This window comes from Macadamia integrifolia, unplaced genomic scaffold (assembly GCF_013358625.1).
Source record: "Macadamia integrifolia cultivar HAES 741 unplaced genomic scaffold, SCU_Mint_v3 scaffold337, whole genome shotgun sequence".
NCBI lineage: Eukaryota > Viridiplantae > Streptophyta > Magnoliopsida > Proteales > Proteaceae > Macadamia > Macadamia integrifolia.
This window is the reverse complement of record NW_024869435.1, coordinates 418968-442707: the sequence shown is the minus strand read 5'-3', so window position 1 is coordinate 442707 and position 23740 is coordinate 418968. Positions and strand designations below refer to the sequence as shown.

Genomic DNA, 23740 nt, shown 5'->3' with positions numbered 1-23740 from the left:
CTGAATACGTGCCTCTAGGGCATCAAGCCTTGCGTTAATGTCCTGGAGGGTAACAACTTGTGCTTCCTGTACAGCCTAGTTACCTTGGAGGGTTCTTAAGATTTCTTCGCTCTGTTGAAGCAACCAAGTCCATTGTTCAGATGAGGGGGTGATGTAAGCAACCATAGGTAAACGAGTTGACAGGAAATTTGCTCTGATACCAAGATGATGTAGGGAGTTCCTAGGTGACTAGGTTTCCTATAAGATTAACTAACTAGGTAGGGTTAACTCAAGGGACTTGGATAGATAGGACAAAAGAAACTCAGCAAACAAGATTAAGCATGCAAAATAAAATGAGACTAATAAACAAAGTAGCAAAAAGCAATAATAATCTAGGCGGAAAAACACAAACACTTACTTAAGCTTCAAGTGGAAACATTGATGGAGAAATTTAGGGAAGAGAGGGGAAATCAGAGTAGAGAGGGGGAAAAAGGAGAATCACACTCAACACATTCATTCAATAATCAAAATCACTCTCTAAATCTTCAATCGATTACAGCCAATATATAGGAAAATAGGAATATGAAATTAGAAACTTAACTGAAATGGAAACTAGCCTAAACTAGGAAACAACTATAAAAAGGAAACCAAAGCAAGGAAGTAAATCCTACTCCTACGTTCAAGTCTGAAAAATAAAAGCGTGAAATAAAATACTAAGTAAACTACTAATTTTATTTCCAACCCTGGGCTGGACCGGTTCTTCTTGGCTCTTGGCTTCCAAAGCCGGTCATGCTGGTCCAACCAAGAAAGGGCAGCCGTATCTGCATCACTAGGGATTGTGAAAGATGTTCCACTATAATTGTTATTGCTTTGACTGATATTCCCAAGAAAGTGATCCTGCTCGAATTGCTCTATATGAATTGAATACATGCATTACGAAGGTTTCAATTTTAAACCCACCAATTGGGGGATTGATGACCTGGTGGATTTTAGAGTTAATAGAATGTTCATGAGGTTGGGTGGGAACCTCGCAAAAAGTTGTAGACATTACCATGTTGGGTCCAGCTAGTTGGGCTTTTACTTGGTGTTTCACAGGATTCTGTTGACAGCATAATTAGGCATTGGCCTAAAGGTTGTCTTCTCTTCAACCTAGTTACCTCAGATACAGTAGCAGGTGGACTCTTTCCCCTATTAAGAATTCTCAAGCTTAACTTTGATGATAGCTCTTTGGATGACCCAGGGCTCGTGTGCATGGAGTGTTTTTTGAGAATCATGAAGGCAATACACTGCTAGTCTTGTCTGGGCCGTTTTGTACTTGTGATTTGATCACTGCCGAATTGAAGGCAATTACTAAATGTCTGGAGTCTCTTCTTTCCATGGATGGTCTGATATGCTTGTTGAGAGATGAAGCCATGGTTATTAAATGGCTGTCTTCTAGCTTTAGGGCCCCACATGGACTGAGTAAATGTTTGCATCTCCTAATCTCTTAGATCTTAACTTCTGATGCTAGCAGTCTATTTTTAATGGAAAATTATGTTGGCTCTTGGGGTGGCCAATGAATTGGGTTGGCTGAGTTGACCAGACCACATTTGTATCTGGGGCTCTGTCCGATTATACTCTCTGTGGATATTTATCTGTTAAAGACGTATGATGTCAACCAATTAATCTATGGGGTTGGGTTGCACGTAATAGCATGGCTCTGATTCTTGTTTTGTATGTGATACTGAACTCCTGACAGTTGAGCTTATTCTTTCTTCCCAGGTTCTTCTGGATCAGAAGGAGATCAGCGGGGAACAAATTGAGTATTTCCTGAATAAATACCCCGCAGAAACACCCTTGAGTCTTCTTTTGGAGGAGCACCCCGGTATCTTGCCATTTTCTGAAGTAGTAGGAGGTCATGACTTGGAGTTATCCATGCTGGCCACATCTAAAGCAGATAATTCATAATGAGGGATGGATATTTCTACTCAGTTCAAGGCGTTCTGCAATTACCAAGGGCTAAAATCATGTATTTAGAGGCCTCCTTGTGGAGGAATTTTGACTATATTTGGTACTTACCTGCCAAATTTATTTTAATTCATTCTTGCTTTTACACTAATATCCATTTCTCATTTCTCAAACACTGCAGCTGTGTCTTAAAGATTGTAGAACTCCGATGTCCAATTTCCAATAGTGGATGAAATTTGCTTTCTTTTGTTTAACTAATAATAATGTAACTTGTTTTTATTATAGGATTGTGTTCAAACTTTGTTACTCAATGGATCATGCGGACATCAGAAATTTAAAAATTTTTTTTTTTTGGAAGATCATTTCAGATTAGTTATTACTTACCAGAAACAGTTAAGCATCTGCTTTTTAAAACAGCTGAAATATAAAAGATCATAGGGATGAGTATTGCCAAATTGCAAGAACCATCTCTTTGGTTTACCCTTACTTCAGTGGGCCTCTTGGCTCTTGTTCAGCGTAGGCGTCACCTCTTATTCATGAGATCTAGGGTCACTTTCTCCCCTGAGATCATCTCCAGAGATCAAAATGGCCCTGCTCATAATTGGGTATCTTCAACCTAGGGTTTTGGGATTTCACTCAGCTAATTAACAGTTGTGAGTGGGGTTCTTGCCCTTTGGGGCTGGGCTCAATGACTGAATAAATCTGCTGATACTTAACTACCCAAAACAAATTCAGAAATGCATGAACTGATGACGGTTTAAAAACCCAGAAATCAGACCAGAATCTGCTTGAACCCTACAAATTAGAAGCAGCAGGGATTTGCTCAGATCTGTAATATTTATTTATTTATTTTCTTTTTTTTTTTGAGTTCGGCTTAAAATACTTGTAGATATTCATTTCCTACGTGAGATAAGTTTCATTCGACTTTCTGCTGTTTTACTCACAAAATGGGAAAAATATGAACCAAAAATGAAAATCCAAGCACATTCATGGGAAGTACAAGACGTGGGGAATTGAATGGAATCAGGATGAAGACCAGCTGATTCCGACACCACCACAACTCAAGCCTTATCCCAACTAAATCGGATCTGCTACATGAATCAAATTGGTTGATTCACCCAATTTGACGTCAAGTTTTGAAACCATGACATTGATGCTTTCTACAATTCAGCGACCTTAGGTTGCTCCAATATTGCACATTTTCAAATAACCTTTGGGATTCATTCTTATGGATTAAAATGCTGAAAGTTATAAGACCAACTACAGGAAACCCCGGAAACCATTAGAAATAATGTAACTTAAATACATATTAACTTAATTACAAGGTTGAGACCACAAATGGATATCACCAGAAGACTACATACTGGCAACAACAGAAGGGAGCTCCGGTTCAACTTCCGACTCACCATCAGATTCTTCCAGGGTTCTCTGAAACACAAAACCCATGTTATCATCTCATAATATCTTCAGGAAAAATACAAAGGAAACGGAATTTATTTATTAGAGAAAACATAATAGCCCTCTTTTCCCACAATGAGGGCTTCTTCAAACTTATAGCAATTAGTAAACATATAGATTCTTATATCATATTACTATTAAGATCATACTCAATGAAGGAAGCATCTCTAATGATCAATGTTTCCTCACTTCTGGCAAGGAATTGCATAATCATTTTCTCTCTCTATTTCTAATTTATAGAAGGTTCTCATCAGCAAAAAGGCAAATAATTTAAGATAACCAAAGATATTTAACTGAATAGGGCCACATTAAAGCAACATAATCATGCATGAAATGTTTCAAGTCAGATCCAGGTGCCACATGTATGATGGATGGAAATATGGGATTCCTAGCTTGGCGGTGGCACTCAAAAGTCTAGTCTACCTCTTCGACCTTAGAGGCCCACCCAGTCCGCACAGGCAATGAAATCCGTAACAAGAAAATAATCTTCTGCTTCAAATCTAGTGTACAAAACTTGAGGAAAAATAATAGGTAAATTCCTCGCAGATGGATGGGTTCTTTCTTCCCCATGTATTGCATGGAAGAACTCTTAACCTCAGAGTTTGAAAAAACTGAGGGCTTCACCATATTCACCATTGAGGTGCACAATTCATTACTGAACAACCTAATTTGTTTGGGATTGAATCTACAATCATGCTAGACACAGCCCTAAGGTATTTGTACCTGAGTCGACAAGTTAATATCATGTTTGAGAAGATACGTAGCAAACTAGTACAAATAGAAGGCATAATGCTATTGCTCTAAATTATAAAGTTGCAACAGCAACTTTCTGTACTTGCTGAATTGTAGAGATGGGGAATTGATGAAACCAAAGCAAGCAGGCCTACAAAGTGGCTCATGGGAAACCAATATGCAGGTTGAGAGTGTTCTGATGAACTGAATTACTATTCTTAATGCAGAACATTTCCTGTCTGGTTAACATTTCCCATTTTTTTTCTGTTGTTAAGTCTTTGACCATGATTATCAATTCAGTTACCATTAGCATGACAATACAGTCTATCTACTGATCCAAAGTATATAAAAATCTGTCTGCTCACATTTCATTGAAGCTTCAGTTCATAGGCAGCTATACCATCAAACTGATGAAAACATACCTCTGGATCATCTGCCTCCTTCACAGTTTGTTGTGAAAGATACCGATCCAATGCACCATCACCAGAAAGAATTTTAGCTTGACAACCACATCCTTCTACAGAACCAATGGCTTCTTCATCAACCACAACAGCATCTATTTTATCATTGCCAGTCCTTGTGTCTGGAATCTGAAAATAATCAAGAGCAAATGCTGTTATTTTGGCCGATAACATCAAGAGGTAACATTTCATAAAGCGAAAGAAAGATAAACAATGGAACGAAAAAGAGAATCAAGAGGCTGTTTGCTCCCTGCCAATCTTGTTTGTCATTTTTAATTATCAGTAGTTTGCCATTTTTATTTTCCCAGGAAAGGTTAAGAACTAACCCACCAAATTTATTAATTTTACCAAGTATCTTTCATTCAGGGGCAAATTCAGACATGTTTAAGGTCTTGGATTTGTATTTGTTGATTGGAGCATTGAAATACCATAGGTCCAAAGTATAGGATAATTTTTTAATTAGAAGTAGATAAGTTTTGAATTTGTTTGTGGGACCCAATGGTTAGACGTGTAGGGGAATGGTACTACCGTATTAGTTCATTTTGTTCGCAGTTTACTCTACTAAGGTTTATCAAAGTTGTGCGACCCAGTTTGAAGACTTCTAATTTCTAAAAGGGTTAGCAGTTTCTAAAATTCTAGGATTTGTGGAATCTTAGCACTTCAGGTCGTGGGGTAGTTTACAACAGTGGGGCTGGGTTATGCACTATATTCCAGCTTTTCGGGTTAGTTTTTCCTTTATTAACTAAGTTGTTAGGATTAACACACTCCAAGTCACCCTACGACTAGAGGAGTTTTCGTTTTGGGATATTTCTTTTGTTATTTGTCAGGTAGACTCTCCAACAGCAACCACGATTGGAGAGTTTAGGGCAGTTTAGTATTCCGTTTTATTTCCTTTTTCTGTTCAGCTTTATAAATACATGTAATGGTTAACAGCCTCATACGACTTGATTAATGAAGAAAGAGTTAATTTGATTTGAAATTGAGGTTGCTGCTTTCTCTTCTCTTCTCTCTTCCTCCCCCACGTTTTGGGTTTCTCTCTTTTCCTCTTTCCCTGCCATCTCCTTTTTATCTCCCGTCTCTCCCTCTCTTCTACCCAGCAGCTTTGTGGCTAACAGAACTTCTTCCTTATTTCTTCCTACTCCTTTCTTGCAGAATCCTGCTATTCTTTTCTATTCAAGTTAGCTTCAGATCTGATCTGAGATCTGTTTTCCACCTATTCTTGGGCCTGTGAGCAATGTGAAATCCAAGAGTTGGGCTATCAAACTGCATTAATATTTGTATTTATACCTCTTAGATGCAGAAATCAAACAAGAAGGATGACTAAACCAAATACAATCCTGTTTTGCGCATGACTGACTGAAACATAATATTTAAGCAATCACATATTTGGCTGAGATTTCCAATTAATACAAGTAAAGATCTAAAAATGACAGTCAAATTTGTGGCAATGCAAAAAGTGAAAACATGAATCCAAAGTTGATTAGATTTTATGTATGGCCAAGAGATGACTTGACAGATGGCCCTAACCCTTCAAATTCATTGTCTTTTGAACCACCAGAACAACAATCCGTGAATACATAGGTATGGCACTACTGTCTACCAGGACACTACATTTTCCTTCATTTTTTCTTTTCTAAAATTGACTATAGTAACTGCAATATAACACTACATTCAGGAACTCACATGATGGTTTTGTGACCATGCCAGTATTATACAAGTCCCAATTATATGAAGTCTCAAGTTCGGAAGGAAGAGACTGCATACCTCATACATTGCATCCATCAAGATATTCTCCAATAAGGATCGTAAGCCTCGAGCCCCAGTGTTTTTAGCCATCGCTTTTCTAGCAATAAGTCTCAATGCCTTCTCAGTGAAATGTAGCTTGACCTAAACAAACAAAAGAAGTTCTAATCAATATGGCTTAAAGTGGTATGCATGATTGCAGATCCATCCGAGTGACTAGCTAGTACATTAAACACAACACATAAAAATGCAACAATGTCTTCAGATTCAGACACCCTTGAACCTTGACTTCACCCATCTATGCAAGAAAAACCTTAATGACCCAGAAGACCTGGGTAGTTTGTAAAGACAGAAAACAGCAAAAGAGGGGCTGAAAAATGAAAATGGGGATGAAGAACACAGTAAAGGGATCAGATAAAGGAATGGAGAGAGGGGATCAGGGGTTTACAGTTTCTCTCAGTTTCACCCCAGTATGCCATTTGCTTTCCAATTCTATTTTATTTCCACAGACTGAATTCAACAGAACAGAAAAGAGATTGAATATGAATTCATGGTGCAATAAACATTCAAGACATGCAGATTATGTTGGCAAAAAGAACTCCAAATACAAAGAAAAGAAACTATTAACGTCTCACCGAAATGTATAAATATTAACGTCTCACCGAAACTTATAAATTTCTATGTCGAGCTATGTAACTATTAATGTTCCACAAATCCAAATAATATCAAGAAAAGAAATGGAAGAAGTTCGTTCTGAGAAGAAAAACTTACACCATTCATTTGAAACATCTTTTTGTATTGTTTTGCCAGGGCACTCTTTGGCTCAGTGAGAACCTAGAAACCAAATTCTTATAAAATTGTCAGCATAACTATGTAAAATCAACAGTTACATGACACAAAAAACAGAGAGAAAGAGAATTAGAAGTAAGGGTATCAATAGGTTGGTCCCAGCTGGTTTTGGTCTGGTTGACCTTGACACATTACCTCTAGGCACAGAACAAGACCGACTGATTATATAATCAGTAGCAGCTGTCCAGACAAAGACCATTTAATATATGATTGGTCAGTCTTGCTCTGTAAGCAGTTTCAGTCTTCCAGTTTCCAATAGATCTAGAACCACAGTTTAAGACTGATGATAGATCGATTTCTCTCAATCCATCTTCATTCAATTTGGCCTATCCTGTTGGGCTTTGGGCCTTAGAATCTCAACATTTTATTCAATTTATTGATTATACAGATTAAAAATAAAGCTCAGACCAACAGGCTCCGAGGCCAATACATACATTACATTAAGCACCTAGTCCATCAATATAGTCTATTTTTAATCAGTTTTTAATTGGTTTATTGGTCAGTTTTCAGGCTACTCAGGTCATTCGGTAAGTTCCTGTCGGTCTAACTTGTCCAGACTGGGATTGACTCAATATTTGCATGTCATTTATCCCTGACTGTGACCAACTATTAAATAGCAGGCCAGGTTTGGTTCAGTCTTTCAGGCCAGGCTGGGTATTGACACCCTCGGACAACAGGCTAAGAAAACTTAGTACTGTCTGTCTCTCTCTGTGTACTGTGTTTTAGTACTGTGTGTGATACGCCAGCTTAGCTATGCCAGACTGATCCTCAATAATTTCTCTAACAAAGGTGAGATATATTGTTATGCTTTACTATTGGGGAAACCTATTTTTATTTTGTAATTATTGCTTCTCATCCAAATATTTTGATTATTTGAACTACTTCATCGATGATATCTCAATACGATTTTTTTATTTTTTATTTTCCCTTTCCCAAATTATAAAGAAAATAAAAGCAACTTGCACACAAGTATAACAAATGTACATGGTCAGGATACATTACCTGAACAAGCTGATCTTCATTGAGAGCTGATAAACTGATAAGGATTGGGAACCGTCCAATAAATTCCGGTATTAGACCATACGCAATAAGATCACTGCTTTCAACCTGCATATACAAAGTTTATTTTCATATAGGGACTGAATCTATAACAAGATTCAAGCCACAAGTAATAAAGAATAAGCAAAAGAATGCCAGAGAGAAAGTTGAAGCTGTAAGCATTTACTTGCTAGTTGGAATTTGATTTACACTTACAGTTTCCAGTAAAGATGATGCCAGCATAGCATTTGTCAGACCACCAGTCCTCATGTTTGCACGTACTGGTGCTCCAAAACCAATTGAAGAATCTTGCCGCCTAATAAGATACATAATATATTAAATTGAAGAAACACCTACAAGAAGCAGCATTAAGGGAATCAAAATGATCATTACTTCTATATAACCTCTAACCTCTCTGATATTGATTTCTCCAAGTCAATGAAGGCACCACCACAAATGAAGAGAATATCTCTAGTATCAATCTGGGGAAAAAAAAACGAGAGAGAATGGTAACGGTAAACAAAATAAAACTGATCTTATGGGGTACAGGTGACATGACTCATAGCCACATTAAAGAGCTGGGAACAGTCAAATCCCTTAATTAGTGGCAAGCCTGAAGGTTTGTTCACTCTAGAGTCTTAAGCAACCCCAAGTATCTTGAAAGCACTAAAAGAGAATACTGAAAATTGCAAAACAAAAATAATAAATTAGAGGTTTCAAACGATTTAGGTTTTCAGACAAAGAAACAGAACTGGGTGATGGAAAAATTAATCGACTCCATGTTCTCAAACATTCAGCAGTGGAAGTGCCCCCACACTTTTAAGGAAAAATTCTTATGTCTATTTCTCCTCATCAGATCAGTTTCTTTCCATAGAAGATGGATGGAGATGAGTGAAAACTATCTCAAAGATTTGAAAGATTCAAGGAGAAAAGTTACCCTGCACTTCTGGGGAATTTTTTTGGTGTGTTTCCCCATCCATTGAAACGGTCTTCTCCTTTTTATTTGGGGAATACAACAGCCATGACAAGACAATTGGATGGAATAATTTGTGTTTGACTGCCAAAGAACTCGAAATGGGTTTTAGCTGAATCACTGTATTCATCCAATAATGTACAACTTCGCAAGTTTGCTTAGCATTCTGTTTATTTTTTCCCTCTAGTGTCGTAGCACACTACATATCAAGTTCTATAAGGACAAACAGTAATTGTAGGATTAAATAACTTATCGACTTAGATATCAAGTACTATAGTAGCACACCATACATTTCTTCATTGTTAAAGGATAGAAACTGAAAATATATCCAAGCCCGATATTGTAGCACTGAATTTTTCATATGTAGCAACCATCATCATAATTTTCATTGAATTTCTCAGGAGAACTTTATTTTCATCAAATTTCCCACAAAGGAAACTTTTCTTGACACAATATTGTCTTCATAGCTTTAGGACACATTTTTCTCATTCGAAACTACAGGAAATCAGAAAGCATGAAAGTTCCTCCTGCCAGAAAAATTCTTAGAACAATGAAGAAATATGTTTTGCTTGCCAGTTTATCAAGTATGCCATAACTAGTAAATACCTGAATATTGTCACCTCGAGGATGCTTTCGAGCTCCCTTCTCTGGGACATTAACCACCTGTTCCAGCAAACACGATTGAATTCCAAAAGGAAAACATAGAGAAACAACCTTTTATGAAATAAGAACTTGTCCAATATAGCACATTCTATTTGTAGCCAAGAAAAACATGACCTATTGTCCAGATAAAACTACATAAACCAAATGACTCATTGTCCAGATAGAGAATTTACATAGACTTTCCAATTGTTGATATACTCAATGAGTCAATGGAAAGTCCCAACACCCTCTAAATACAGTACGGCTTGCATTGGTATGCCATTGATAGCTTGTCCTTTGAACTAACTATAGGCACCCTGAATGACATAGAAAAACCTAAGATGAATGCCACCTCCTCATATTAGAGAGAAGATCTGAAGTACATCCCAAATCCCTCTATACTGGACAATGGGGATAAGCAAAAGCATCAGACTCCCAATTGAGTGGACCCACATAACAGATTTACTAGAAATATGAGAGAAATGATTAAGATAAGCTGATCTGGTAGAAGTTCTATTTCAGGAGATCTCCTACTAGGATCATCAAACACAAATGCTCGGACATCAACGCCTTCCACAATACCCTGATGAAATTATCTGAGGAAGCACATGAAAACTTACTGTTCCTTCCAACATTTTTAGCAATGCCTGCTGGACGCCCTCGCCTGATACATCTCGGCTAATGTTGAGACTCTCGGCCTGTATATGTAAAGAAAAAGTGATATATGGCAGGGCTTACCAAAAAAAAAAAAGCAGCACATTAGTAACTACATTTCCCAACCATCAGTGGGCATTATATTGACCTTTTTGGCAATCTTGTCAACCTCGTCGATGTAGACAATGCCCTTCTGGGCAGCAGCCACATTAAAGTCAGCAGCCTGTTATACAAGTAAACCAATGACCAACTTATGATATTATAAAAAACTTCATATGGCAATCACATTTTCATGATAATATCAAGTTCAAGTATTTAGAGTATAAGTAACAGCATAGCTATATCCAGACAAATTGAAATATAGGGGTTCCCTCAGCTATATTGCAAGCAATGTTTAACATGTTCTAATTAAACAATGATGCACATCATGAATAAATCTTCACTAAAAAATTATGAAAGTGAACAATTGGTTGAACATGTATGACTGAAAAACCAATTGATGATTTCTTAAATCAAATGTTTTGAACTTTGATTTATCTCTTCACATTGTGGCCCATTAAAATAAACTGGTCTACACGACTACATGGCCCTAAATATCTCATTTGGTTGCATTTCCAGGAACATCTCCACAGTTCAATTTCTTCCATGATTTCAGGCATGTGTATAAGTCCATTCGGACTGAAACTTTAGTCGTGAATATGGATTGGTAGACACTAACTGAGCCTGAAATATGAGCATCAAATGTGCCACCATGTGGCAAAATTGTACTGAATATGTTCTGGGAAAGTATTCAAGAAATAATAACACGAGCTAATACTCCAGAAAAATCTACATGGTCTCCACAGGATAGACTTGAGAGTTACCGTAAGAAGCTTGGATAATATGGACTCCACATCCTCTCCAACATATCCAGCCTGCACAAAAGAATACTTCTCAGAGCTCCAGTGGAACAAATTTAATTTTCTTTGATCATTCCAACTTAAGCAAACACCAAGATCGAATGAATTAGGGCTGGTTTGTGATTGTTCACAGAAACTCCCAGTTGTGCTGTTGGGATGTTCTGGAAGTTCTAAAAACAATCCCAAACCCATCTTAATTTCTTTCTGATTAAGTAGTCTACTAAAATCTTGCTGGTCAGGGTGACATATCAGAGTTGAATTACTAACTCCGTAACACCTCAGTAAACTTTATTCTAGAATTTCCCTAGGAGAGAAGAAAATCAACAGTACTAAATAATAGCTGAATGGAACCCAACTTGCCTGAGTCAGTGTTGTTGCATCTGCAATAACAAATGGAACATTCACAAGCCGTGCCAAAGTTTTTGCAAGTAATGTCTTCCCTGTCCTTGAAAAAACATTACATGTGTAGAAGGAGATCAAATCAGTACTCTAAAGAAAAGAAACATAAATTCCTCCTGTCACTTTCGATACTTCGCAGAGGATAAATCTGGAATGAACATTATAAAATAAATTTCAAATAGGATGCATTCATGCCACACTGTCAAAGTAATGCAATCATCACAGATAATATAACAATGGTCCACACCTGAGCCAGTTGGACCCATTAGAAGAACGTTACTTTTCTCGAGCTCTACAGAATCATCATCTGTTGAATCAACTTCACCATTAACTGCATCTCCGGCAGGCCTAACATCCGAGATTGTCGTGATGAGGTTTAAGAACAAAGATTTTGAATGAAAAGAATAGCAACACTGGAGTTTCAGATGGCAAAAGGAGACCTTATAGTGCTTCTCCTTATAGTCAATCCAGGGTTAACTAAGATTCTACATTATTATGAGCCCTAATTGTAAGCAAAGAGAAAGGAGTAAGGAAAAGGTCAAAGCAGGGTCAAGCTAACCACTTAAGCACAGACTCGTAATATATTCTCTTGTAATGGTTGTAAACCGCCACAGAAAGTACCTGCATTTGGGAGATGCAGTTAGAGAAGAAGGGTTGAAAAAATATGTTTTTGAACATAACCTATTTATTGACATTAGAAACTTAAACTAGCTGAAAATAATCCACCAAAAATTAGAAATGAATGATTATGGGAAATGGAACTCCACTACAATATAACCCCTACTGCAACTGCCACTGCAACTGCAGCTTCAGCAGATCATCGATTCTCCTTCAATCTAAGTTTTATTGTTCTCCAATTGACATATCCCCGAATGTTTAGCGAAAAGGTGACAATGGTTGTTTCCAAGACAGTCAATAGTTGACAACGGCATTAGGTCAAAATAATTCTAAACCCACATTAACTAATACAAATATCATTCCTATGTCTCTACAAGCAAGGAACTTCACAGAACTTCATTGCCTTCGTCAGTACAATAATACCTTCATGACAAGAGATCGAAAAGGGGAAAAAGAAATAAAATCTAAGTTCAAGCAATAACTGTAAACTGTAAACTAACGAAGATCCTGAAGTTACCTTCTTGGCTCGCTCCTGGCCAATAACATAATCATCGAGTTCTTTGCAGATTTCCTTTGGGGTCGGAAAATTGTTTTCAAAATTCCCTCCTCCCAAGCTCCGATCATTGGAATTCGAACCAGAACCACCTCCGGAACCCATGGATCCTCCACTGCCTCCCACTCCACGCACTGAATTCGCTTCCACCGCAGCTGAGCAAACCGTATGATCGTCTCCCGGTGGTTGCCAGAACTCAGGAGGTTCGCCATAAGACATCACAGAATCCGGTAAACTAGTCGATTCCTTGCATCGTTCCACACTGGAATCCGACGAAAGTTCACGACTTTGCGAATACCCTGTACCCTTTTCGACTAAATCTCCTCGTAAAGAAACCATTTTGAACCTATCCAAATGATTGGGCATCCTGGTCCAGAAATCGTCCCACTTTCTTCTATAACTGCGATGAAATCCCAATAATCTATTCCGGGAAACTGCCCTCGAAGCTACATCTTTGAAAAATTTCGACCTCAAAGCAACAGCAGCAGCAGCCGCCATGGCTCTGCTTCTTTCGTTCCCCAACTAAAAACCACCAACAAGACAGCTTTTTCCTTTTCAATCCCTTATCAGTACTGGCTCATACGTGAAGTAAAACGAAAAGGGTTTGCGGAATTGAAGAAGAACTCTGATGGGTAACCCTTGACTCTGCAATTACAGGCTTGACCAAGCAGATTTATTCACGGTGGATGAGGAGAGAGACGGGTCTTACAAGAAGGACGACATCCAGTCTTGAACTCTGGACAATATCCAATTTCTCTCCCCTTTGATATTTTTGCGGGAAATTTAGACCTGTGTTGCGGTCTAACAATTTATAGACGAAATAAGAGGATAACCGTCTAGTAATCTCTACCCATGTGATGTTGAACCTGCCATCATCACCACTAAAATAGAATGAGGTTATGTAACTTTATAACTTTAAAGGCCTAAAAGGCCCTTTTTATGATTACATTTTGTGGGAATGATTCTACTGATCTTCTACTCTACGGGAGTAGTTTGGGAGTATAATTTGTTTGACAAATCCGGCTTGGTTTTATACTTTTGTAGATTGAACTGGTCGAATCTCTGATATTGAAGAAGTGATCCAAGACTTATAATTCCCTTTATGGTGAGAGAACTCTGGCGGTCTTACACAGGAGACGGTAAATCTAGTAGACCAATGGGAGGGTGCAGGAGAATAATCAGAGTACACAGAAGGGCTTCCTGTTCTTGTCACATCCCCACTAGTTTGGGTGTTTACTACCCCAGACTAGTAGGATTCTTTTTCTTTCATTCTTAATATACTCCACAAGTGTGATTCTACTTGTACTCCGGGTTGATTTCATACACATGTAGATCAAATCGATCCAATTTCTGATTAGGAAGCATTAGATCCAAAGCAAAGAGTTGCCTAGTCTCTCAATTTGAAGATTCTGAACAATCAAAATTAACATAGAACCAAGATGGTTTGGTAGATTATTGATATAAAACACATAAAATTTCTCCCTTGGAGGGTCAGTTTTAGTTTGGTAATGAAAATCGCTCCCCCCTATTATATATGGTTAAATGTACTTATCACCGGTCCAATCCAATGACCAAATGTTGTGGCTTAAGAGGTTCTCTTTACGTGTATAAAAAGAAACTCCATCATATTAACAATTTACGTTAACATATGATGATACAAGTAACATATCAGCTGGGACCACCATAGTCCATCCCTTTCTAGTAACTTATATTTAAATAACTAATACATGCGAATAGTAATGGATAAGGATTTGGTGTTTAAAATATTATCATGATGTAATTTACTATGTGGATGTGCTTATCTATAAAGCTATAAAATTATATCAATTGAAATCTTCTAAAAAATATAAATAATATAAAAATATTTTACGTGGGAGAGTGTGGTCCTTGCACCCAGACACATAGGGTAAAATGACTAATGTGCCTCCCATGATCCTTGCGCTACACTCAGGCATGTGTAGGAATCACATTCCTTCACAAGAAACACCTTTTTTTTTTTTTTTGGTAAAGTAACAAGAAACACTTCATCATATAAAGTATGTCACCCAATGAATTAAGGAGATTTATTTGACTTCCTTCTATAAATTCCTTTATACCGATGGCATTGTGAACGTAGTTATATGTTCTCCCTTTCCCTCCCTTTAGGGTTTTTCTTGGTAATATTTGATATGCATTTTTAGATAGGTTCTGAGTATATAATACATTTTGAAGTGAGAAAGTCAAAAGAAATTAGTTTTAAGAATGCGCTCTAGACTCAAAATCCATTTCAATAATGCATATCAAACACAATCTTGATTTGAGTAACTCGTGATTTTCACTATAAAAAACTCTTCACTTTATTCAAATAGTAAAACGTACACTTTTTTCTCGGTCAAATAAACCTAATTAACATAGCTAAGTCATTCTCCAACTAAATGGGATTGACTAATTATGAAGAAAAAAGGAGGGAAAAAAATATGTGCTAAGACTTTCTAATTTATTATATGAATGTAGAACTGCTCTCTCATTGAAACCATGAGTTCTTATATGATTCAAAATACTATTTTATTTTCAAAAGGTTTGTGAGATGGTTATATTTTTTCCTAATAAAAACGTTAGTGACCAATAAGTGTGACTATTGGAAGACATATTTGAATGGTCATTAAATATGTCTTATGGAAAAGACATGGTGTTTGAGCATGTCTTTCAGAAATAATCCTTAATGTTGTTTTTTACTCTATTATTTATTGAGATGAGGTTTAGCCCATTTCTTCAACAATTTTGAGAGAATCTAAAATTCTATTTTCTTTTTTATCTTGGTTTTCATGATTCATGGTTTTGCTATGTTCAACTGAGCATGACTTTGAAGTGTCCCAACAAAACTCGATAAGCGAGTGTAACGACTACTGTAGAGGCTTGTGGAACTATTTTATCCTGGAGGTTGATTCGTAAGAATCTGGATTGCACCGTAGGGAAGCATCTATAGCTTTAAAGAAAGTGCCTGGTGGCATGCTTCAGCCCTATCGTTTCCTTAAATTTTTCCATGTTGACTCAGCCCTATCGTTTCCTGAAGTTTCTTCATGTTTTTCCAGGTTCGTGAAGTCGTATTTGGTGTCTGAGTTTGCCCTCTTAACCTTAACCTTGATTTGTCCATGGTGCAAATGAGTACTCTATTTCTCTAGTTACATGTGTTGACTCATATATTTTGAATGAATATTTCCAACAGTTCCCATGTACCAATCTTTTGACAAAATCTTCCCAGTTCCAACCTTTAAGAACATAATCTGAGATGTCCCAGTAAGAAACAAAAATGCCACTGCAGACACTGCAGACCTTAAACAGGAATTCACAATGAAGTAGAACCAAGGTGTTAAAACCCAGAATTGGACACAGGTCATGCCTCCATTGACACCATTTCAAAGAGGATCAGAATCTGTTGAAATCGATCGAACCCCTAAAAATTAGAATCATAAAGAAGCAAATATGTTCACAATAGTTTTGATTTGTTGGAGTGTCTTATTCAACAGTGAAAGAAACATACTATACTTTTTTGTTTTTTGGATGGATAAATAAATTCATTACCAAGGAGAGGAAGAATATACGAGGGCAGAACATTCTTCACTAGCTCCTTTTCCCCCAAAAGAATCAAGCATGTTACAAAGAAGTAACAGTGTGCCCAGCGTGGTCCAACATATAATACAAGTATGGAATCAATTACTCTCTTAAAGTTAGAGCCTACAAATTTTGTAAGAAAATAACACATTCATCTACCATTGATTTGGAAAAGCTTCCCTATATTTTGAATCCTCCCCTAATGTCAGATTCCTTACTGTTGCGCGAGAATTCAAAAGCCTCTTTGCCAATCTATCTTTTGGAGTATCTTTCTTACGCAGCATTGATGCAAGTGTTTGTTTCTTCTTTCTGGCCATGGTCTTCTTCATACCCACTGATTCCAAATCTTCTCCAAATTGAGCAGACCGTGAGGTTGATGCCAGTGCAGATTGCCGTAAGACTGCTTCATTGTGCTCACGAACCTTTGCAAGCTTCGCACGCTTCAGTGACTTTTTATCAATTACCTCTTGTTTTACTTCATCTCTATCTCTATCTCGCACATTCTTCACTGCCTGTTTGGCCAATTGCTCGACTATTTCAGCTCCCAAATCAAGAGTTTTATCATCTGTAGTTGAATTTTCAATGATAGGATTTCCTTTAGAATCTCGTGGTATGATGGGCCCATGAAATGGGCAAACTCTCAAATCTCTTCTCTGACAAAGTCCCCCCTTACTCAATGGAGCATGGCAGGGTTGAATTTCAACATTGTCTTCCTTGTATAATGTAGTCTGAACATTCAATTCAGCAATTTTCTCTGCCGGAATAACTGCATCATAGTCTACCCGGCCCCAATGACCCTCAAGCTCCAATCCTCTCTGGTTAGCCATAAAATCCCTGTTTGAACCCCAATTATCCAGGAAAGATCCCCAATTCATAACAGGAGCTTTGGCCAAAAGTTCTCTCTTAAGAGGGGTTATATCAGAACCATCTACTCTGCGATCCATGGTCTTACTGCCACTTGGGTCTGTATTGCAGACAGCATTTTTCTTTTTTCTCAGAGTTGACATATTGCCAATATCTTCACATGGCTTGCTAGGTTCCCCACAATCCCCACCATCAAAGGCTTCTATTTTACCCTCCTCCCACAAATCCTCTTCTTCACGTTTGCTGGAAGGAGCACAACCTGATTCTTCACACCTCTTCTTCACTGATAGCAGATGATTTCGAATATCAATGAAATCTTTCATTGTGGAATCTCTAAATCTGATGTCTTCTGTTTCAACCTTCACAAGAACAACCATCCATTCTTGCAATGAGACCAAATGCTTCGTCACTAGGAGTTTGTAAAGTTCCCTCAGTACATCAAAAACAGCTTGATTGTCATTGTTCTCACGGACCTTTTTCCCTTCTTCCAATGCAGCAAAACGAATCTGTTGTAAAGCAGAGCACCGGAATTCTTCAACTTCATCCTCCTCAAACACATCCAATGGTATTAATTCATTTTTGGTATTAAGAATCTGCAAACATTCCTCTATTTCATCAACTGTTGACATAATTTCACCCTTATATGAAGCACTGGTTTCCCTAAGAGAGGCAAACTTGTTTTGTAAAATTTCTTTAGACCTCATCTCTCTTTGTCTTCTCTCTTGTTCAATACGAGATGCATTTTGCTGAATATTTGGAAAGTGAAGCCGAAGGGTATTTTTCAAGTAGTTAAATCCTAACCTCACCTGTCTGTAATGTATGCCAAATGAATCATTCCATTTCTCTAAAAACTCAATTGCTTTCGAACGAAGTTTTTTTGCAATACCATCCGGTGGAGGGAGTGGTTGGTTCACTCCAGAACCGAAACCAACACTCAAACTCAAAAACTGACCAAAGTTCATGACAAGTAGGGATCTGAATAGCTTTGAGCGCATGAACAACTCATCGATTATAAGAAGGGCAAGGTACCTCACCTGCAGAAGTAATTCAAGTTAGTTGCTCCTTTTGAAACAAATGTATCTCTTTTCAAGCTAAATTTAATGAGGACATGGGTTTTGAAGTATTTTATATAAGATATCAACTCAGTATAAGGTCTACAACACAAAATGATAATCTTTTTGAAGCACATAGGTAACATGCATCAACTTGAAAAGAAATGAATGGGCAAAAATCTATACAGCGGTTCAACTTCCTACAAGTAAAAACACTATGAATGAAAATAATGATCCTTCCCTTTAGCATCCAGAATGAATCGCCAGGATTCAAAAGATCCGGTATCATTCCCAAATAGTATCCAGTATCCAACCCACGGGGAAAATTCTTTGATTATGGAATTTGATCCAGGAATTCTGCATCCTAGTAAAGCAACCCTTACGATTAAAGTTCAAGTGTGACCGAAACAAATGTGATCACTTTCACAACAAATTTTCGCATGTCATGAAAGCATATATCAAATTTAGTTGCAGACATCAAAACATAGTGCTGAGAAGGGGATCGTACGGCTTTTCAACTTAGATAAAAAGAATTCCGGAACAAAACCAGTGAGTTCAAGATTACAACATAAAACCCTGTTCAATTGATTCGAATTTCAATCCCTAATTTCCCATAAAATTTGTATAGGCAACGAATGTTAAGGTTTGCTTAACTATAAAAGAACCGGATTGAAACATGAATTAGATGAGGAGGAGGGGGTGGAGAGAAAAGGGAAAAAACCTGGGAGTGATATGTCTTCATCTTCTCCATTAGGGTTTCGACGGCGAGTTGAATTGCAGAGTCGGAAGAACGAACCACCAATTTGATGGATTTGAGAATTCGAGGATCGACATCTGGAGCTGTTGAGTTAGTTGCTATCTCGATCAACGACCTTACCTTCCCATCCCCATCTCTCTGAATCTCATCCTCCTCCATCACTAATCAATTCCAATTTCTTCAACTCGCAGAGGGTGCTCGCTTCCGTTTCCAACTTTCAGATTACTTGATCCATCCACCGAGCCCAAAATCCCAAATCCCTAAAATCCAAAATCTTCCAAACCCTAACTTTTTACTCCTAATTCTATCTTTTGAAATTGTTGACGTTTTGACTTTGGCGTTTTATTTTGGGGAAAATTACATGTTTACCCATTTCTGAATTTCTCTTTACAAAATTATCCATCAAAAGTTTTAGTTAACAAAAATACCTAAAATTAGGTTTTCCTTTACAAAATTATCCATTTAAAGTTTAAGTTAACAAAAATACCCAAAATTGAGTTTGGGTTTACAAAACTACCCACTCAAAGTTTTAGTAATAAAAAAATACTTGCTAATATGTTGAAGATGAAGAATCACTATTTTGGGTAGTTTTGTAAACCCAAACCTGATTTTGGGTATTTTTGTTAACTGAAACTTTGAGTGGGTAGTTTTGTAAACCTAAACCTAATTTTGGGTATTTTTGTTAACCAAACTTTTTGTACGTAATTTTGTAAAGGGAAACACAAAAGTGGTAATCATGTAATTTTCCCTTTATTTTTTCTCTTCCTATCGAGTGTGGGTCCCGCACGCCAAAGGTGGATTTGTGGATCCCACACCCATGAAGGGTGGAGGTCTATCCCCCACTGTCCCACGTGGGAGCTGATCCAATTTTTTTTCTTTAAATATATATAGGGTTTTGTATTATGGATGGTCTAGATGACACCCCCTCCATATTTTCTGGGTTGCGGTGGGCCACGGTGAAAAGAAATTATCGTGGTTTCTGAAAAATTCGGTTGTTTTTTTCTTGTTCGAAAATAGATTGAGGGTACCATTTTTGAAGCGATCCTGATTTGATCTCAATTTAAGCCATTTTGAAGATGTCAATTCTAGGGTTTTGGGGATCGGATTGCTTAATTTCATATATGAGGGGTTGATTCTAGGAGATTTGGGACTAATTTTTACCAATTTTGATCTAATCTATATTGAAATTCATAGGAACCAAATTGATCCCAAATCCATGTTTAAAATCTTTGGTCTGAACTCTTAGGCTAACAATTATTAAGATCATATTTACACAATTTGATTGGAGTTTAAAAAAAAAAAAGTCACAATGAATATCAATCCCTTATGTTTATTTTAAAAGGGGAGAGATCTACATGTCAGATTGTGTATTGGCATCTCTCATGTCAAGTCAATAGACATACAAGAAAGAATCCAATAAACATGGCAAAAAGAAAAGAATGCATCATAATTCATATATGACCAAGGAGGAGAGAGAGTGTGTTAGAGAATGTCAAGGAGCAAAGTGAGTATGAAAAATATGCATTCTAGTGGGCAATTTATATTTCATTTTTTATAAAGAGATTGAATGTGATATCTCAATTTAGGTTATAAACTTTTTGTTTTCGTTGAATCCTCATAATTAGGGTTTTATTTTACTATTATTATCCCTAATTGAACCTTGCTCCGAACTTCCCTCCAATTCCTCATCCTCTCCATTCATGTCATATAACTCCGGCAATTTAACAATGCATTAATGGTTGCTTCCATCTCCTTTGCTCTCCCCCTTTCTCCCTTGTGGATCATCTTGCCATCATTTATGTTGCAAGTTCAACAATAGCTTCTCCGTTCTCTATTATGACTTTTTTGTTGATATATTGTATTTTGTTGTGAGGATCACAAAGTGCGGATGAGGTCCTCATAAGATCTTGATCCACACACATGGAATCCACAATAGGTTTAGATTCCATGTGTGTGGATCAAGATAGTACGAGAATGGTTTTTTGATCAATCTTTGATCACAAGTAGTTGTTACTATCCGGCTCCTACCTTCAATTCAGTTTTATCCTTGCATATAATTTGAATTGGAATGAATAGAGTTTATATAAGGTGAAAATGCAAAAGTTTGTTGAAAGGAATCCCACCACAAGAATGCCATAATGACCTTACTTCTTGTATACAAACGTCGGAACTACTGTCTCCACTATTTTGAAAGTCCTATTCAAAAGCCAAAACCCATGGACGAAGAAATTCTTTTTTTCACTGTGGACGACGTAAGACTCAATCCAAGAGAAATGAAAGAAAAAAAGAGAAAAAAGTTTTCCTTCATTGTGGGTGAAGGAAATTAATGATCAACAAAGTCAACCCCTTATTGTATGAAGTCGTTCATGCCCCTAGGGTTCCGATTCAAGGGAGATTAAGGTGGGGTATCTCTTCACCCATGGCGAAGTGAAAAGACAAGTTCCATTTTGAACCAGTAGTGGTGGAAGTGATGAGCTGACCTCCCTTTTGGTTTAGTTTGGGTGGATTGGGCAATTAACTTGAAATCTTTTGGGCCCTGATTTGGTCTGGGCTTTGTTTCTGGATCAGTGGACCTTTTAGTCAAGCTGGTTTTGTTTTCTCATTGAGTCTGTGGGTTGAGTGAGAGCCATTTCATTTTTAACCGGGATTTAAAAAGATAAAATAAAATAAATTTATACTGGTTTTCAGGATTTTTTATTTTATACAAAAATAATTTCCCCACTTGTATGCCCTTTAACATAATTTTTTTTTTAATTATTTTATCTTTCTCCCTTGATCATGCAGGTTTCATGTAGATGATATTGGTCCCCACATTGTCATTGGCAATACTGTGGGAGATTCCCCACACCCCACTCGCAGCATGGATAATCCTCTCTCTAATTTATTTACTTTAGGTCGAGAGAACACTATCCAATGGAACACCAGCGCCTATGGCCAATGGGAAGGTATACGCAAGCATCTTCAACAAGAGGCAATGTGGTCTTTTCTCACCCTTTGTGTCTTGGTGTAGGTACATGCTTTCAGGTAGAATTTTTTCTTCCTTTACTTTATTACGTAGCCTTTTTTATTACATCTGAGTCTAGAACTTTAAACATTGGAATAAAAAATTTATGAAATTCCATTCTTTACCATAGTTTTATATTTGTCTTTTTTTTGTTCTTTAACCCCATTACATGTAGGGCCCATAATATCTCCTTTCTCAACCCTTTTTGTCTAACAAACAAATGGCCCTAAGAGAAAAAAGAAGCCCATGATGCCACTATGCAAGCACATGCCCTCTCACATCCCACCTATAGACCCCCACACGCTCTCCTTATTAAACAACGTATTGGACAATTTGATAACCTTGAAGACCAACCTTTCCCCTTTGACCTTGATATTTCCACCGTTTGTTCCAAATTTGGTTGGATCCCTGAAGCTGAAAACTGTTTTTGGCATCAAAAAGCTAATCAAAATTTCTTCCTGGAAGGGGATCGTAATACCAGATTTTTCCACACTGTTGCCAAGGTCAACCATCACCAGCAGACTATAAGCTCAATTGTCTCTTCTGAAGGGGTCCGTCTTACCAACCCTGCTTTAATTGCTAAGGAATTTGCAACATTTCTTGTGGAATTATTTATGTCTTCCAAACCCCTAGACCCTAGCTTCATAGAATGTTTGTTCCAACTAGTCCCGAACCTGAATATTGATAGTCACACCATCTGTCCATCGGTTGATGAGATTCGTTCTATTATATTTTCCTTTGGCCCTTTCAAAGCTCCCGGGCCGGATGGATTTCAAGCGGAATTTTTTCAAGAATTTTGGGATTTACTTGCGCTTGATATATGTTTGTTTGTTCAAAACTTTTTCTCTTTTGCCTTCATCCCACCTGGAACCAATCATACCTGATTTGCTTGATTACCAAAAAAGGGAATGCGTCTTTGGTTTTAGAATTTCGACCCATTAGCCCATGTAATGTCACTTATAAGTTGCTTGCTAAAATATTGGCTTTCAGACTTAAACCTTATCAGGTTGCTTTTGTCCCAAGTAGACAAATTTCTGACAATAGCATCATTGTCCAAGAAATCTTTCATTTTCTCAAACGTAAGAAAGGTAAATCTGAATATGTTGCAATTAAACTTTACATCTCCAAAGCGTATGACAAGCTAGAATGGAATTTTTTATTATCCTTGTTTTAATTCCTAGGATTTGGTCCTAACTGAAGCAACCTTGTTCATGCTCTACTCTCATCTGCTTCCTTTTCCATTAAATTGAATGGTTTTACCTTTAACTTATTTTCGGCACCAAGGGGAATCAACAGGGTTGTCCCTTAAGCCTGTTCCTATTTATTATTGCCGTGGAAGGTTTATCACGCCTTCTAATTGCTCACAAAGAACTGAATCTTTTCAAAGGCATTAAATTTCCAAGTATGCAAAATTTCTCATTTATTTTTTGTTGAAGACACATTTGTGTTTTGTAAGCTGACCCTGAGGATATGGCCACCATCAAATGCATACTTGACCTATTTTCTGACCTTTTTGGGCTCACAATT

The 23740-nt window shown here is 37.3% G+C and overlaps 2 protein-coding genes across 2 annotated transcripts; both read right to left on the bottom strand.

The window, feature by feature from the left end:
• Window positions 1–3118: 3118 nt before the first annotated feature.
• Window positions 3119–13725, bottom strand: LOC122068064 (CLP protease regulatory subunit CLPX1, mitochondrial-like). The gene is made up of 15 exons (XM_042631902.1): window positions 12910–13725; window positions 12334–12395; window positions 12022–12122; window positions 11736–11815; window positions 11340–11390; window positions 10625–10699; window positions 10443–10520; window positions 9787–9843; window positions 8619–8689; window positions 8424–8523; window positions 8172–8276; window positions 7092–7154; window positions 6342–6464; window positions 4539–4706; window positions 3119–3354 (listed from the first exon to the last, which is right to left on the bottom strand). Exons 1-15 carry the CDS (start codon window positions 13441–13443, stop codon window positions 3283–3285), a joined length of 1740 nt encoding a protein of 579 aa, XP_042487836.1. The 5' UTR covers window positions 13444–13725; the 3' UTR covers window positions 3119–3282.
• A 2796-nt stretch (window positions 13726–16521) lies between these two features.
• Window positions 16522–19502, bottom strand: LOC122068063 (UV-stimulated scaffold protein A homolog). Its single transcript, XM_042631901.1, has 2 exons — window positions 19174–19502; window positions 16522–18434 (listed from the first exon to the last, which is right to left on the bottom strand). The coding sequence occupies exons 1-2, from the start codon at window positions 19366–19368 to the stop codon at window positions 16692–16694; spliced, it is 1938 nt and encodes a 645-aa protein (XP_042487835.1). The 5' UTR covers window positions 19369–19502; the 3' UTR covers window positions 16522–16691.
• Between the last annotated feature and the right edge of the window lie 4238 nt (window positions 19503–23740).

What these genes read in the sequence shown, in the direction of transcription:
- LOC122068064 (XM_042631902.1), bottom strand. Translation starts at nt 13,443, where the DNA reads ATGGCGGCTGCTGCTGCTGTTGCTTTGAGGTCGAAATTTTTCAAAGAT. An exon ending in CATCATCTTTACTGGAAACT is followed by an intron (nt 8,277 to 8,423) that starts GTAAGTGTAAAT and finishes TTGTATATGCAG; the next exon opens with GTTGAAAGCAGTGATCTTAT. An exon ending in AGATGTTTCAAATGAATGGT is followed by an intron (nt 6,465 to 7,091) that starts GTAAGTTTTTCT and finishes TTGTTTGTTTAG; the next exon opens with GTCAAGCTACATTTCACTGA.
- LOC122068063 (XM_042631901.1), bottom strand. Translation starts at nt 19,368, where the DNA reads ATGGAGGAGGATGAGATTCAGAGAGATGGGGATGGGAAGGTAAGGTCG. An exon ending in TGAAGACATATCACTCCCAG is followed by an intron (nt 18,435 to 19,173) that starts GTTTTTTCCCTT and finishes TTACTTCTGCAG; the next exon opens with GTGAGGTACCTTGCCCTTCT.